This window comes from Ovis aries, chromosome 5, assembly GCF_016772045.2.
Source record: "Ovis aries strain OAR_USU_Benz2616 breed Rambouillet chromosome 5, ARS-UI_Ramb_v3.0, whole genome shotgun sequence".
In the NCBI taxonomy this organism is placed as follows: domain Eukaryota; kingdom Metazoa; phylum Chordata; class Mammalia; order Artiodactyla; family Bovidae; genus Ovis; species Ovis aries.
In genome coordinates, this window is record NC_056058.1 from 35,813,372 (window position 1) to 35,826,214 (window position 12,843).

The 12,843-nt window shown below is 53.3% G+C and overlaps 1 protein-coding gene across 2 annotated transcripts; it reads right to left on the reverse strand.

The window, feature by feature from the left end:
- Positions 1-179: 179 nt before the first annotated feature.
- On the reverse strand, positions 180-9,155 carry SNCB (synuclein beta). 2 transcript variants are annotated; one of them, XM_027970013.2, is made up of 6 exons: positions 8,836-9,155; positions 8,116-8,245; positions 5,322-5,363; positions 4,992-5,110; positions 1,145-1,234; positions 180-806 (listed from the first exon to the last, which is right to left on the reverse strand). In XM_027970013.2, exons 2-6 carry the CDS (start codon positions 8,234-8,236, stop codon positions 774-776), a joined length of 405 nt encoding a protein of 134 aa, XP_027825814.1. In that variant the 5' UTR covers positions 8,237-8,245; positions 8,836-9,155; the 3' UTR covers positions 180-773. The 2 variants fall into 2 exon arrangements, with proteins under 2 accessions (XP_027825814.1, XP_027825812.1); XM_027970011.3 differs by lacking the exons at positions 8,116-8,245; positions 8,836-9,155 and having other exon boundaries at positions 5,322-5,577.
- Between the last annotated feature and the right edge of the window lie 3,688 nt (positions 9,156-12,843).

Below are 12,843 nucleotides of genomic sequence, written 5' to 3' on the forward strand. Positions count from 1 at the left end.
TCCAGATGGTCCATGGGGGAGGGTAGGAGCTGAGGCCCGAGGTGGTCAGTCTTACACCTGGGCTGGGTGTGCCGGGCCCCAAAGAGTGGAGTGAGGCAGGCTGCAACCTGGAAGTCTGTCGGCCGCCCCCATCCAGCGCCCAGCCCAGACCTGCCCTGCCCCGCCCGTGCGGCGCCTGCTACAGACAGATTGGCTTTATTCATGGACACGCGGGGAGGGGGGCGGCCGGACCCGCCCTCCCGGAACACGCTCACACGAGGGTGGGGGACTCTCCATGCTACAATCACGACACATGACGCCCGCGCTCGGACATGGCACAGCCTGGCTCCTGGTTTTGGTTTAAAAGAAAAAAAAAGGTTCTTGGGGTCGATGTGGGAGTGCGCTGGAGGGCTTTGGCGGGGGTGCCCGGAGGCCCTTCAGAGAGCCTCTATCGGGGGGTGGAGGGGAGCCGTCGCTTTCCTGTTCGTTTAAAAACACATAGAACATGCTACAACCGCGCAGACACCGGACGGGATGGGGCGCGGAAGGGGCAACATACGTGCTGCGAGACTCCCAGCCTTGGCCGCAGCCCCAGCCCTGTCCACGCCCCAGGGCTGGACGCGGACGGGAAGGACAGACAGACAGACTCAAACACGGGCTCCGAGGGGGCACCTCGGAGCGAAGGAAGATCTCGTGTTTTGAGGAGAAGGGGTAGAAGGACAGCCCTGGCTCTGGGGGGCGGGGCAGGGGGCCGGGAAGGGATTGTGCTGCTGGTGGGGGGCCGTCCTGGGCCCTTACGCCTCTGGCTCATACTCCTGATACTCCTCCTGCATCAGAGGGATGGGGGTAGAGTGGAGAAGAGCAAAAGAGGAAGGGGTTGGAGACCAAGTGGCCCGGCCGCGCCCCGAGTCCCTTCGCCCACCAGGAAGAATAGTGAACGCCCCTCCCTCTGGGCAGGGGAGAGACCTAGAATTTGGGGACGGCTGGGACGTTCCTGGGCAGGGGTGCCTGAGACCCAGCGACAGGCTCCATCTGTCCTCCCTCCCTGCTGCCATCTCTGGGGTCTGGGGTCTGGGGTCTGGGAGCTTGGAAACTCACTGGCCCAAACTTATCCTGCCAGGAACCTCCCACCCTAGCTGGGGATGCCCAAAGCCCCACCCCTCACCTGCGGCTGTTCCTCATAACTCTCTCCTTCAGGCTCCATCAGGGGCTCGATCAGCGGCTCCTCAGCAGCTTCCTGGGCCACTTCCTCTGGCTGCAGGAAGAGAAGAGACAAGGCCTTTGAGGCCAGCTGGGCATGCCCCCCAGATTCCTACCCTGGGAAGATTTTGGCTGATTGGGGGAAGGCTGGGCTTTGTTGGCAGTGCAACCAGAATTTTTAATTGTGTATTTAGAGTGCCTTGGAAATGGGATGGAGCAGTGAAATCCCTCCAATCACGGCTTGAAGCTGGGGGTGTCCAGGGGTTGTGGGTACCCATACCCCTCTCCCTGCAGCTGACAGCCTCCTGTACTTCCCTTGATGGGACTGGATGGAATGGGGAGATAGCACACATAATCATCCATTTGTCCCTCTTGGTGTCAGCTCTGTAGGTGGGGGGTGCTTATGAGGACCCCAAGATAACCCTGGAGGCTCCTCAGGGCTGGAGGGAGATGGAGGCTCAGGGACAGAGCTGAGCAGGGGCTTTGAGCCATTCCCCTGCCACTTTCCACCCATCCCTCCCCCAGGGCCCTGTGTGGCCTGGTTTCTTCAGCTGTTGCTATTTTAAGATAAGCTGGAAGCAACAGCTCATGGTGTTGCTTGGATGTGCGAGCTAAGACTCTCCCCTCCCCATAGCATCTGCTGCCCAGACCTGTGCAGGCCAGCATATATGCAAATAGGGGGCTGCCAGACACATGGCCAGTCCCCTGTGAGCCAGCACATATGTGTGCACAAACACGAGACTGAGCTGATTGCCCACGTGGGCACACACAGTAACCTGAGGTTCATGCTCTGTAGGCAAGGGGCCCCACCCCGTCCCCCAGTTGCACATGTAACCACTGTCCCTCCCTACTGGGCAGAGGTAAGAATCTTGGGACCCATGAGGGCTGGCACCTCGGCACTCTAGTTGCTCCAGCTCCATCCAGGCAGCTTCAGCTCCTTCACATTACCTGTCTAGGTGGGCCCTGTGACAACATGAGTTTACACTCCTGGCGTAGCTCACTTCCCCTAGTTACAGGGAGTCCACCACAGCCCAGGAGGTGGGGAAATGTTAGTTTGCCCCAAGTCACCCAGCTATGACCAGAACCCAGGAAAGAAACAGAATGTGAAGAATCCCAGCTCTGCACATTGTTTGGAAACAAATGTCCAACAGCAGGAGAATGGATATGTGCATTATGGTCTTATCACACAGAGGGTACTGCACGTCTAGCATGGGGACACCCAGTGCACACCAAGGCGTGGTTGACTCCCCTTCTTAGTGATGAGTGAAAGAACCCGGGTACAAAAGAACGTGTGCTTTAGGATAACGTTTACGTGAAGTTGACAGACACTCAGATAATCTGTGGTGATAGAAGCAATTATCTGTGGAGGGGGACAGGATAAAGGTGAGGAGAATCAGGTGCCTGGGATAAACGAGACCCTGGAATAAGCACCCCCTTAAATTTTGTGCCCCAGGCACTTCACTTCCCTCACCCTATTCTTAGCCCTGGGAGTAGGGGTGGCAGGGAGTGTAAGGGGGGCTTCTAACGAGCTATGTCTTGTGTTTTATGTCTTGATTTGGGTGCTTGATTACCTGGGGAGAGCTGAGTTTGTGAAAATTCCATGGATCTGTGTGTTTTCTGCATAATATACTTCAGTAAGAAGTTCGCTTAAAAACTACCCCAGCCTTGCTATTCACTACCTCTTTGGCATCAGGTCAGTTGCTTCACCTCTAATCTCAGCTGCCTCGGATGGGAAGAGGGATGGTGTCTTTGCTTTGTATGCGTGTGGGGAGGCTTCCACGATACTATGTGTGGGCAGACTGAGAGGTAGAGACAGAAACACACACTCTTAGCTTCCATGAGTTCTCCATGGGGCCAGTGGCCCCAAACACCTGGCTTTGGATTGTAAGTCTATGATCTTGAGTTCTTTTGAGACAGAAGGTTTGAAATGTCAACAAGTGCAGGTAAGAGGAAGGCAGCCTGAGAAAAATGGTCGTGTGCAAAGGCCCCCTCACCAAGCCTCAAGCTGATGGCTCTGCTTTCTCTGCGCCCTAGTACTGGGCCTGGTCCCATGTTGGCATCAAGGGACTACAGTGACATGAATCTGAGCTTAGCATCTCCCAACTACCTTCTCAGGGGGGCAGGCAGGATTTGGGATCTTGAGTAAGTCACTTCACCTCTCTAAGCCTCAGTTCTTTTACCTATAAGATGTGCTAATTGTGATGCCTTTTTTATAGGGACATTGTGAAGATTCATTGAATGACTCCATGTACAATATTTAGAACAGCACCTGCCCACACAAGAGATCAGTGAATGGGAGTGATCACTGGAAACAAGGATAAGAAATGGGAATTCACACAGCTGGTAAAATGCAGAGACAGGACTTGAACCAGAACCTCTGAGCGGAGAGAAGGAACCAACTGAGCAGAGTGTCTAGAGCAGAGGGTGCTGTGTGGTCTCCTCCCCCAGACAATGGATGGATCCGCTCATGCTGAGATAACATGGAAGGAGGCCCCACCCCCATGGAGGCAGATTCGGCATTTGCACGTGGAAAACATGGAGCACTGCACAGGAGGGGTCTGTGCAGATGGTGTATAGATCCACAGAGTTCAACGTCCTAGCACACCTGTGACACAAGCCCCTAGGGGCACACACAGGCTGATCCTGTGATTGTGGGGCCATCATCTCTTACTGAGCATTCACTGTATGCCATCCAGGCTCTTTACATCAGTGGTTCTCAAGATGTGATCCCTGGACCTGCAGCATCAACATCACCCAGATACCTTTTAGAAGTCTACATTCTAGCCCTACCTCAGACCTACTGAATCAGAAATTCTAGGAATAGGACCAACAGTCTGTATGTTACCCTGGCCTCCTGGTGATCTGATGCACATTTAGGTTTTTGAACACCTCTAAGCTACATTATTTCTAATCTACACAAAATCCTCTTGTATTCATCTCCTGTCTTAGAGGCAAAGAATCAGGCTCAGAGACATGATGGGATGTGCCCAGGGCCAGGCAGTCAAGAAGTAATGGAGCTGAGATTCAGATCCAGCTCTGTGGGGCTCCAGAGCTCACAGCCCTTACCCTGCAGCATGTCCTAAGGAAGGTACCTGACTTTGTGCACACATGGGTTGCTGCCACCATTTGCCTGGGGTAACATTGCACAAATCTGTGAGACACAGTTCACCCCTCCCCATGGCCCACTTCTGCTCACGCCTGCCTCAGGGCCTTTGCACGTGCTGTTCCTCCTGCCTGAAATAGACTTCCCACATGGTGTGCCTCATCACTTGGGTGTCAGTTCTAATGTCACCTTCTCAGAGAAGCCCTCCCAACTAAAGTTGCCCCTCACCCCTTGACTCTCCATCCCATCGCTCTTGTTTTCTTCATAGCACATATCCCTGTCTGAAATCATCTTGTGTACAGGTTAGCTGTTTATTGTATCTTCTCCCACTACAGAGTCAGCTCCGTGAATGTAGGAACCCATTCACCGTGGTAACCCCTAGAACAATCCCTCCCTGGCATGAATACTTGTTGACTGAAAAGATATGAGGGAACAATCAGTGACTTACGCAGATGAGGCCAAAAGCAGGCCAGACCACACTCATGAGCAGGATACATGCATCCAATCCAGATCTGGGTCACAGTCACGGGGAGCGCCATGCCCGCACACAGCCACATGCAGACTCCTGCCGAGCTGTGTCTATCTGGGCCCTGCAGAATGTTAGGCAAGGTGGCTTGTGCCCCAGGCCGGCTGGGGGAGCAGGGAGCCTGGCGGCAGATTTGTGGGTGTACCTGGTGTGTGTGTGTGTGTGTGTTGAAGGATAGCTCACCTTCAGATCAGTGGGGAACTCCTCCTTCTTCACCAGACCTGTGGCTGCTGCAATGTTCCCAGCCCCAGAGAACACGGCTCCTCCCAGGTGTGATGCCTGCTCCTTGGTTTTCTCAGCCACTGCGTCAGGGAGAGGGTTGGGGGCAAAGGTCAAGCAGACATAGATGCCCTCCTCCTCCGTAGTGTTCCAGGGCCTGACTTCCCACAGAGCACTACAACCCGCCGAAAGCTCTGGGGGTGCCCTCTCCCGCCACCCTCTGCCCCCACTCTCTGGATGTCAGCAGACCCTGGGCCAGGGTGAGGGAAAAAGTGGGCAGGGCTGGGCTAGTACCTGAGGCCACTCCTTGCACCACCCCTTCTCGGGTTTTGCTTCCTGTAGGGACAAGACGGAGCACATTTAAGGGCCAAGGGAACAGATGCCAGCAAGCACAGTGGTTACAGAGTGGGCAGAGGGACCCAGGCAGCATGGGCATCCTGGTCCTTCCCTGCCTTCTTGGGCCTCCAAATCCCACAAGTGCCCCCTTCCATGCCTGTGTCATCTGGATGTCCAGTTCTCCCCACTGTCTGTCCCTGCCCCACCGCCCCCCACCCCGGCCTCCCGTGCCCTGACCCACCCACCCTCCCCTGGATGTTGCCCATGATCCAGCACTGGGAAAGCACTCTGCCTGCCGATTCATTTAATCCTCTGCCCTGGATGGGAGCAGGTGGGGGTGGGGATGGACCTGGGGGTGGGGCGAAAAGATTCTGTCTTTGGAAAGGTGCCCCTGGTGCACAACTGCCCACATCCTGCCCCGGTACACTCACATCCCCACACCCCCTGCTCCATTTCTTAAGACTCTCTTTTAAATAGGGTGCAAATCTCTCCTTCTGGCCAAAGTAGCAGGTGTCTTAGATGAAGGATGGGTCTAAGGGTGACGTGAAGATGGTGACTGACAGCTACGGCATTGGCTGGGTCTTCCCAGAAGAGTAGCAAGTGGGAAAGGTGAGAGAGCCTGTTCTGAGGTGGGGGTGGGAACCCTCGGGAGAGTGAGATGTCTCCAATCCTGAGGATCTGGCAACCCAGACAACAGCTGATAGAGCCAGAAATGGGAGTGTGGGCCAGCTGAGGCTGGCAGGAGGAGGATGCAAGCAGACAGGCTTCTCAGGGCTAAGGCTAGCCACATCCAGAGACCGGTGGCTGGGGGCGGAGCGGGGGGGGGGGGTAGTTGTGCAAGCACTTCCATTTATTCCTCGCATGAACACTTGTTGGCACCGTCTCTGATTCAAGTCCCAGGCTGATGGCTCACTGTCAGATAAGGGACAGAGAAGAGGAAAGTTGGTGCCTTCGACCTCAAAGTAGTGGGGAGAGGAAGTTTGGGCCTCTGAGGGGTGCAGGATGTGGGGGGTGTTTCCCAGGTCTTGACAAATGGGGAGCAGTGGATACGCAGAAAGGGGACTGAGGAGGGACAGGGAACCTAGAGAGGTGTGATTTCAGGGTCTGCATGGAGCACGTTGATGTGGTCTGTGTGCTCAGAGTGATGGAGACTGAGATGGAACCACGAGGCAGGTTGAATGCTAGGCTACGAGGAGCTGAGTCTTTGATGAGTAGGAGCTGGGGACCATTAGGAGTTCCTGCTCAGGGAGAGGAGCAGGAGGTGACAACCTGGGGGAAAAGGAGGTGGTTGTTGAGTCTGTTAGCAGGAAGACAGCATCAGGGATGTCAGGGGTCCACCGGAGTGAAAGGGCTGAGGGAAGAGGGAGGCCAGAGCTAGGATCCAGAAGGTGTGGGCTGAAGCCTTCTCCCAGTCTCCATCACCTCTGTCCTAGCTCTAACCACCCTCATCTAGTGGCTATGTTACCTCCCAGCGGGCCTCCCTGTAATTTGTCCTGTCCCCAGAGTCCTAGGGGACTTTCTATGCTGAAGCCAGATCATGTCGGTCCCTGGCTCACAGTCTGCCATGGCAGTCAGACTAATGCTTTGCCTGCAAGGGCCCCTCATGAACTGGCTGTTGCTGATCTCATTTCTTACCCTTGCTTACTGCCCTCTGCTCTCAAACCCAGTATCTTTCGCCCCATCCCAGGGCCCTTGGCACCTGCCTTTTCTGCACCTCCCTCCCCAACCACCCTTATTTTATCGGCTCAGCTCAAATGCTACCCTCTTTGATTACCAAAGTGGCTCCCTACCCCAGCCACTGGATGTCAAAGACCGAGACTAGAATACTTGACCTCACCACCAGCAGAGCCGGCACCTACCAGCACAGAGTAGGTGATCAATAAGTATTTTTCAAATTACCACCATTCCAAATCTGCCACAGCCCTGGGCAGGTTAACCAACCCTCTGCAGCCTGCATAGAAGATAATTCTATCACACAAAATAAGCCCTGAATCAGCAGACTGCATGCAGAGTTTCTTGCCTCCCTTTATGCAAATGACCCTGAAGGCTCCCTCCCCCCCCTCTTAGGGTGAGATATTTTAACCACTTGGCCTTTCTCCTGATGACAGCTGGCAGTTGCAAGGACAGTGGACCCCTAGGAGAGATGCCAATGGTGGAACCACTGGGAGGAGAGATTCAGAGGTGGCGAGCAGTGCTGGGAGGGAGCCCCAACAATACAGGAAGGAGAGTGGTAAGGGGAGGGGGGCACTTTGGAATCCATAAAGCTTGGCTCAAACTTCAGCTTCAGGTCTTGTCAGCTGTGACCTTGAGCAAGACAATTAAAGCTCTGGGAAGCAGGGGTTTCCCTGGTCTGTGGATGGTCAGGGAGCATTAAATGAGGTAATACATATTGCAGATATATTTCATACTTTACTTGGCAGACAGTAAGAGTTCAACACCAGATAACTATTAATAATGGGAAGAAGAAGCAGAAGAAGGCTGTCTCCTTTGATCCCTGCCTTGCTTCTCTGGACTTTCAGCTGAACTCCACCCTCATCAACCCTTCCTCCATTCCCCAGGACAGTTCGTGTCATCACTGACCCAGGTTTCCATCGGCTGGCTATGTCCTCAGTGACCCCTGCTAACCCGGCCCCATCTGCTGACTCATATTCTCCGGCCCAGACCCCCCACTTCCTCGCTCTAAGGACCTCGGCTCTGTCCCCTCTGAGGACCCCCAAACCTCGCAGCCCCGGAAGCCCCGCCCCTCGCCCACCGACGTAGAGGACACCCTCCTTGGTCTTCTCCGCGGCCTCGGTGACCCCCTGCTTGGTTTTCTCTGCGGCAGCCACGACGCCTTCCTTGGCCATGGACAGGCCCTTCATGAACACGTCCATCCTGGCGGCCTGGGGAGGACGAATACACGGGCACCGGTGCGCTCGCCCGAATCCTCACCCCAGCCCTTGTGAAGAGACCGCAGGTGTCCCATCCCTCCCCCTGAGACCGAAGGCGCCCTTCTGGCCCGGAACCTCCTCCCATCTTACTCCCTTCCCCAGTGCCAGGCCACAGGGCCGCGGCGAGTCCTAGCGTCCTTGAAGCCCGTGGACGCAGGAGGGGCCCCCCGCCTCGGTTATCCGGGGCCCTGCAACCTGCAGCCCCGCGGAATCAGAGCTGGGCACGGCGCGAAGCCCGGGGGCCTGCCTGTACACACGCGACAGACACACGGCCACGCAAACAAACATACTCCTTGGACACGCTCACGTGCACACACAGGACCCTCAGACATTCGAACGCGCACGGACACGCGGACACACCACGGGGCACACGGGCGCGGGTGCACGGCCACACGGCCATCCAGGCAGCTGCAGACACCAAGCAAGAGAGATACCTACCCCGGGGCGCATACGGACACGCACCCCGCGGCGTCCTGTTTACGTTCTCCGGCCCCTTCCCCATCCCATCCCGTTCCCCCTCCACTCCATTCCCAGACCTTTACCCTTCTCCTCAGCCTGGGGCTCCCGGAGCGCCGCCGCCTCACCTAGATGCGGGGCCCGGGTTAGGGATGGAGTGGCGGCTGCGGCAGAGGCTGCAGCAGGCGGACGCACGGGCTCGGCTGGGCTGGGCCGAGGTGGGCTCCGGCCGATGAGGGATCGGGCCGTGGCCAGGCGTTCAGGCTGGTCTGCAGCAGACGAAGCACGAGCCCTGAGCCGAGGTGCAGTAGTGTCCGGGCCTGGAGTGCTTCGCCAGCCGCCGCTCGCTCCTAGCGCCCTGCTGTCTCGCGCGCTCCTGCTCCGGCTGGGGCGCTGCGGCAGCTCTGAGCTCAGCAACCCCCCCTGGCAGCCGCGCCACCCCCTCGGCCTGACTGACAGGAGGCGGGGAGGGTGACATCTCCGCGGAGCCCGCTAGCCTCACGGGGCGGGCCCGGGACACGCCGCTGGGGACCCCGGAGCGTCATCGGACTCAAGTCCTGTCCCCCAGGCACCTAGTCTGGTGGGAGACACAATGCGGCGTGCTGAGTACCGGGGAGAAATGCTGCAGTTGGTGTTAGTGTGTAGATGGGTTTGGAGGTCTTTATTAACTGCGGGACCTTGGCTACTCAGCTCTCCTTTCTGAATGTCAGTTTCCTCTTCTGTAAAATATGGATGGTTCATTCAGCGAACGTTTACTGAGCTCTTAGGTAGCAGGCAGATTTGAGGCTGGAGACAGCACAAAAGGAAAACTAGACCCCTCCTTTTTGGGGAGTTTGCAGTAGTGAATTAGTGTGTGTGCAGAGATGAGATACGGGAGAGAAAATAAACATCAATGCTTAGACCAAAGGTTATTTCAGCTTGTGATAAGAGTCACGGAGATGATAAAATGGAGATGGACAAGACTTACTAGAATAGGGGCGCTTGAGATCTGGCGGTCAGGGAAGGCCTCTGTGAGGAGGTGAATGGGAGCAGAGATCCCAGAGAAGCACCAAGGCCAGGATGCTCGAGGGCAAGATCTGTAGAGAGGGAACTATATGTGCCAAGGCCCTGAGGCAGGACTGTGCTTGATAACAGATAAAACACAGTGTAGCTGAAGAAACAACAAGGAAGGAGAAGGAGGTGGACATGATCCTTTCTCCTGCGGTTACGGTCTGGATTGGCAAAATGACCCTGGAGTGCCAATCACACATAGGTCCTTAGTTGGTGTATGTCAGAATTATGCCCAGGAAGCTGTGGGATACCAGAGGAACGGGTCTCTGACAGCTACAGAGGAGGTGACATCTGAGCTGGGCCTTGTGGAATTTCATCTGGCAGACAAGGGAGGAAGGACATTTTGGGTTGTGGACACAGCATCCGCAAAGGCACTGTGGTTGGAAAGGTAGGGTCTGTAAGTGTCAGATGATGAGGTGAGAGGGCAGCCAGGAGCCAGACTATGCAGGGCCTGGAAAAAATTGTTCACAGATTGCTGGTAGAGCTGCAAACTGGCACATGCTTTTTGGAAGACAATTTGGCAATGTTTACCAAAGACATAAATGCATGCTCCTTTAGAGCCAACAGTCAATTCCCCTTCCAGGAATTCATCCTTTGGATCTGTACTCTCACAAGCACACAAAGACATGTGTACAAGGCTGTTCACTGCAGCATAGTTTATTGTAACAAAAAAAACTGAAAATAATCTAAATGTCTATCTGTAGAGGACTGGCTAGTTAATTATGGTTCATCCACTCAGTGCAATGCTGTCATTAGAGAGGATGGGTTAGACCCATGTGCACTGATATAGGAGTACAAGACATGGTGTGAGGTGAGAGAAGCCAGGGTACCAAACTGTAATGTGAGCAGCTAACTGATTTTTTAAAAATTATTTTATTGAAATATAGTTGCTTTACAATGTGTTAATTTCTACTGTAGAGCAAAGTGATCAGTTATACACTATATATTCTTCTTCATATTCTTTTCCATTATGGTTTATCACAGGACATTGAATATAGTTCCCTGTTCTATACAGCAGGACATTATTGTTTATCCATTTTATATATATATATATATATATAATAGCTTGCATCTGCTAATCCCAAACTTCCAATCCATCCCCTCCTCACTCCCTGCCCCCTTGGAAACCACAAGTCTGTTCTCTATGACTGTGACTTTATTTATTGGCTTCTCTAATAGCTCAGTTGGTAAAGAATCCACCTGCAATGCAGGAGACCCTGGTTCAAGTCCTGGGTTGGGAAGATCTGCTGGAGAAGGGATAGGCTACCCACTCCAGTATTCCTGGGCTTCCCATGTGGCTCAGCTGGTAAAGAATCTGCCTGCCAATGCAGGAGATGTAAGAGACGTGGGTTTGATCCCTGGAGAAGGGAAAGGCTACCCACTCCAGTATTCTGGCCTGGAGAATTCCATGGACTGTAAAGTCCGTGAGGTCGCAGAGTCGGACATGACGAGTGACTTTGACTTTCAGAGATAAGTTCATGTGTGTTATATTTCAAGTGATGTCATATAATATTTGTCTTTCTCTTTCTGACTTACTTCACTTAGTATGATCATCTCCTGGTCCATCTATATCTCTGCAAACAACATTATATCATTTTTTATGGCCAAGTAATATTCCACTGTATATATGTACCACAACTTCTTTTTCCACTCATCTTTCACTGGACATTTAGATGTTTCTATGCCTTGGCTATTGTAAATAATGCTGCTATGAACATTAGGGTGGATGTATCATTTTGAATTATAGTTTTCTCCCAATATATGCCTAGGAGTGGGTTCGTAGGATCATATCGCAGCTCGATTTTTACTTTTTTGTGAATCTTCCATATTGTTTTTCTACACTGGCTTAATCAATTTACAGTCTCATTAACAGTATAGGAGGGTTCCCTTTTCTTATGGAGCTAGTCAATTTTGACCCAAAGAAAGCATTTGCAGTCACACAGTTATATACAGACACCTTAAATATAAATACAGACATCTGGATATACAAAGAACACACCTGTAAGAACTTCCAAAACACTGTTAACAGTAGTTGCCCCTGGCAAATGGGACTGAGAGAACTCGAGGAAAGAAGCTTGTACATTTCATCATCTTTATTCTTGTGCTGTTTGACTATTTTACCTTGAAGAGTGTTTTACTTGTGTAATTTTAAAAGCTAGCATGGGGGACAGTTGTTGTTATTGCTGGCCTCTCATCATTGAAACTGCCTCCCTCCTATGTCTGGGGGATTCCCCACCTTGTGAGGTAGAGCCCTCCTCCCCCTCTAGGAGCTGACAATGCTTTCCCAGCTTTCCTTGCTTCCAGGACATGTGACCTCAGCCCCAACATCCCAGCCCCAGACCAGGAACCTGAACCTAATGCCAGGAAGAAGCAGCAAAGGAGGAGAGTCTATTTAGTTAAAGGCAAGCGGTGGTGGCAGTTCCTGCCAGGGATCAGGGGCACACTGCTTCTGGGAGCACCTACCACCAACAGGGCAAGCTGTACCGTCTGTGCTCGGCTGTAGCATCTGGGGAGTCTTCCTGGGACTGCTTGATGATGTGATTTAGGCATCATTCCAGGCTGCCTAGTCTCCAAGGGGACTCTGGCCTTCCAGGAAAGTTTCTGAGCTGCCCACTGTTGGCTAGTAAACTCCATATCTGGTTAATAAGCCAAGAAGTGATGTTTGTGACTCTTGACTGAGATTCCCTGAATGTCAAATGAGGAAGGCCCAAGCAGTAGGAAGGAGAGAGGAAGAAGAGAGAAAGAAGACCATACAAAGGGTGTCATTTTCCTATTGTAGGAATTGGACAGTCACTGAAGGATTTTAAGCCCAAGAGAAACCTAAATGAGATCTGCATTTTATGGGGTCCAAATGGAGGTGGGTTGGAGGGAGGTACCGCTAGACGTAGCAAGAGCAATGAGGGACGTGAGGCAGAATCCACAGGAAGAATGATAAAGCCTGGACCAGGGAAGTCTCAGTGAGACTGGAACAGGACTGGAGGGGAGACCTGAGCATCATTTCAGATGTAACTTATTGGATGTTGGGGAAGAGAAAGCGGAATAAA

What these genes read in the sequence shown, in the direction of transcription:
- SNCB (XM_027970011.3), bottom strand. Translation starts at nt 5,529, where the DNA reads ATGACACAGGCATGGAAGGGGGCACTTGTGGGATTTGGAGGCCCAAGA. An exon ending in GGTGCAAGGAGTGGCCTCAG is followed by an intron (nt 5,111 to 5,321) that starts GTACTAGCCCAG and finishes TCCCTGACGCAG; the next exon opens with TGGCTGAGAAAACCAAGGAG. An exon ending in AGTTCCCCACTGATCTGAAG is followed by an intron (nt 1,235 to 4,991) that starts GTGAGCTATCCT and finishes CTCTTCCTGCAG; the next exon opens with CCAGAGGAAGTGGCCCAGGA.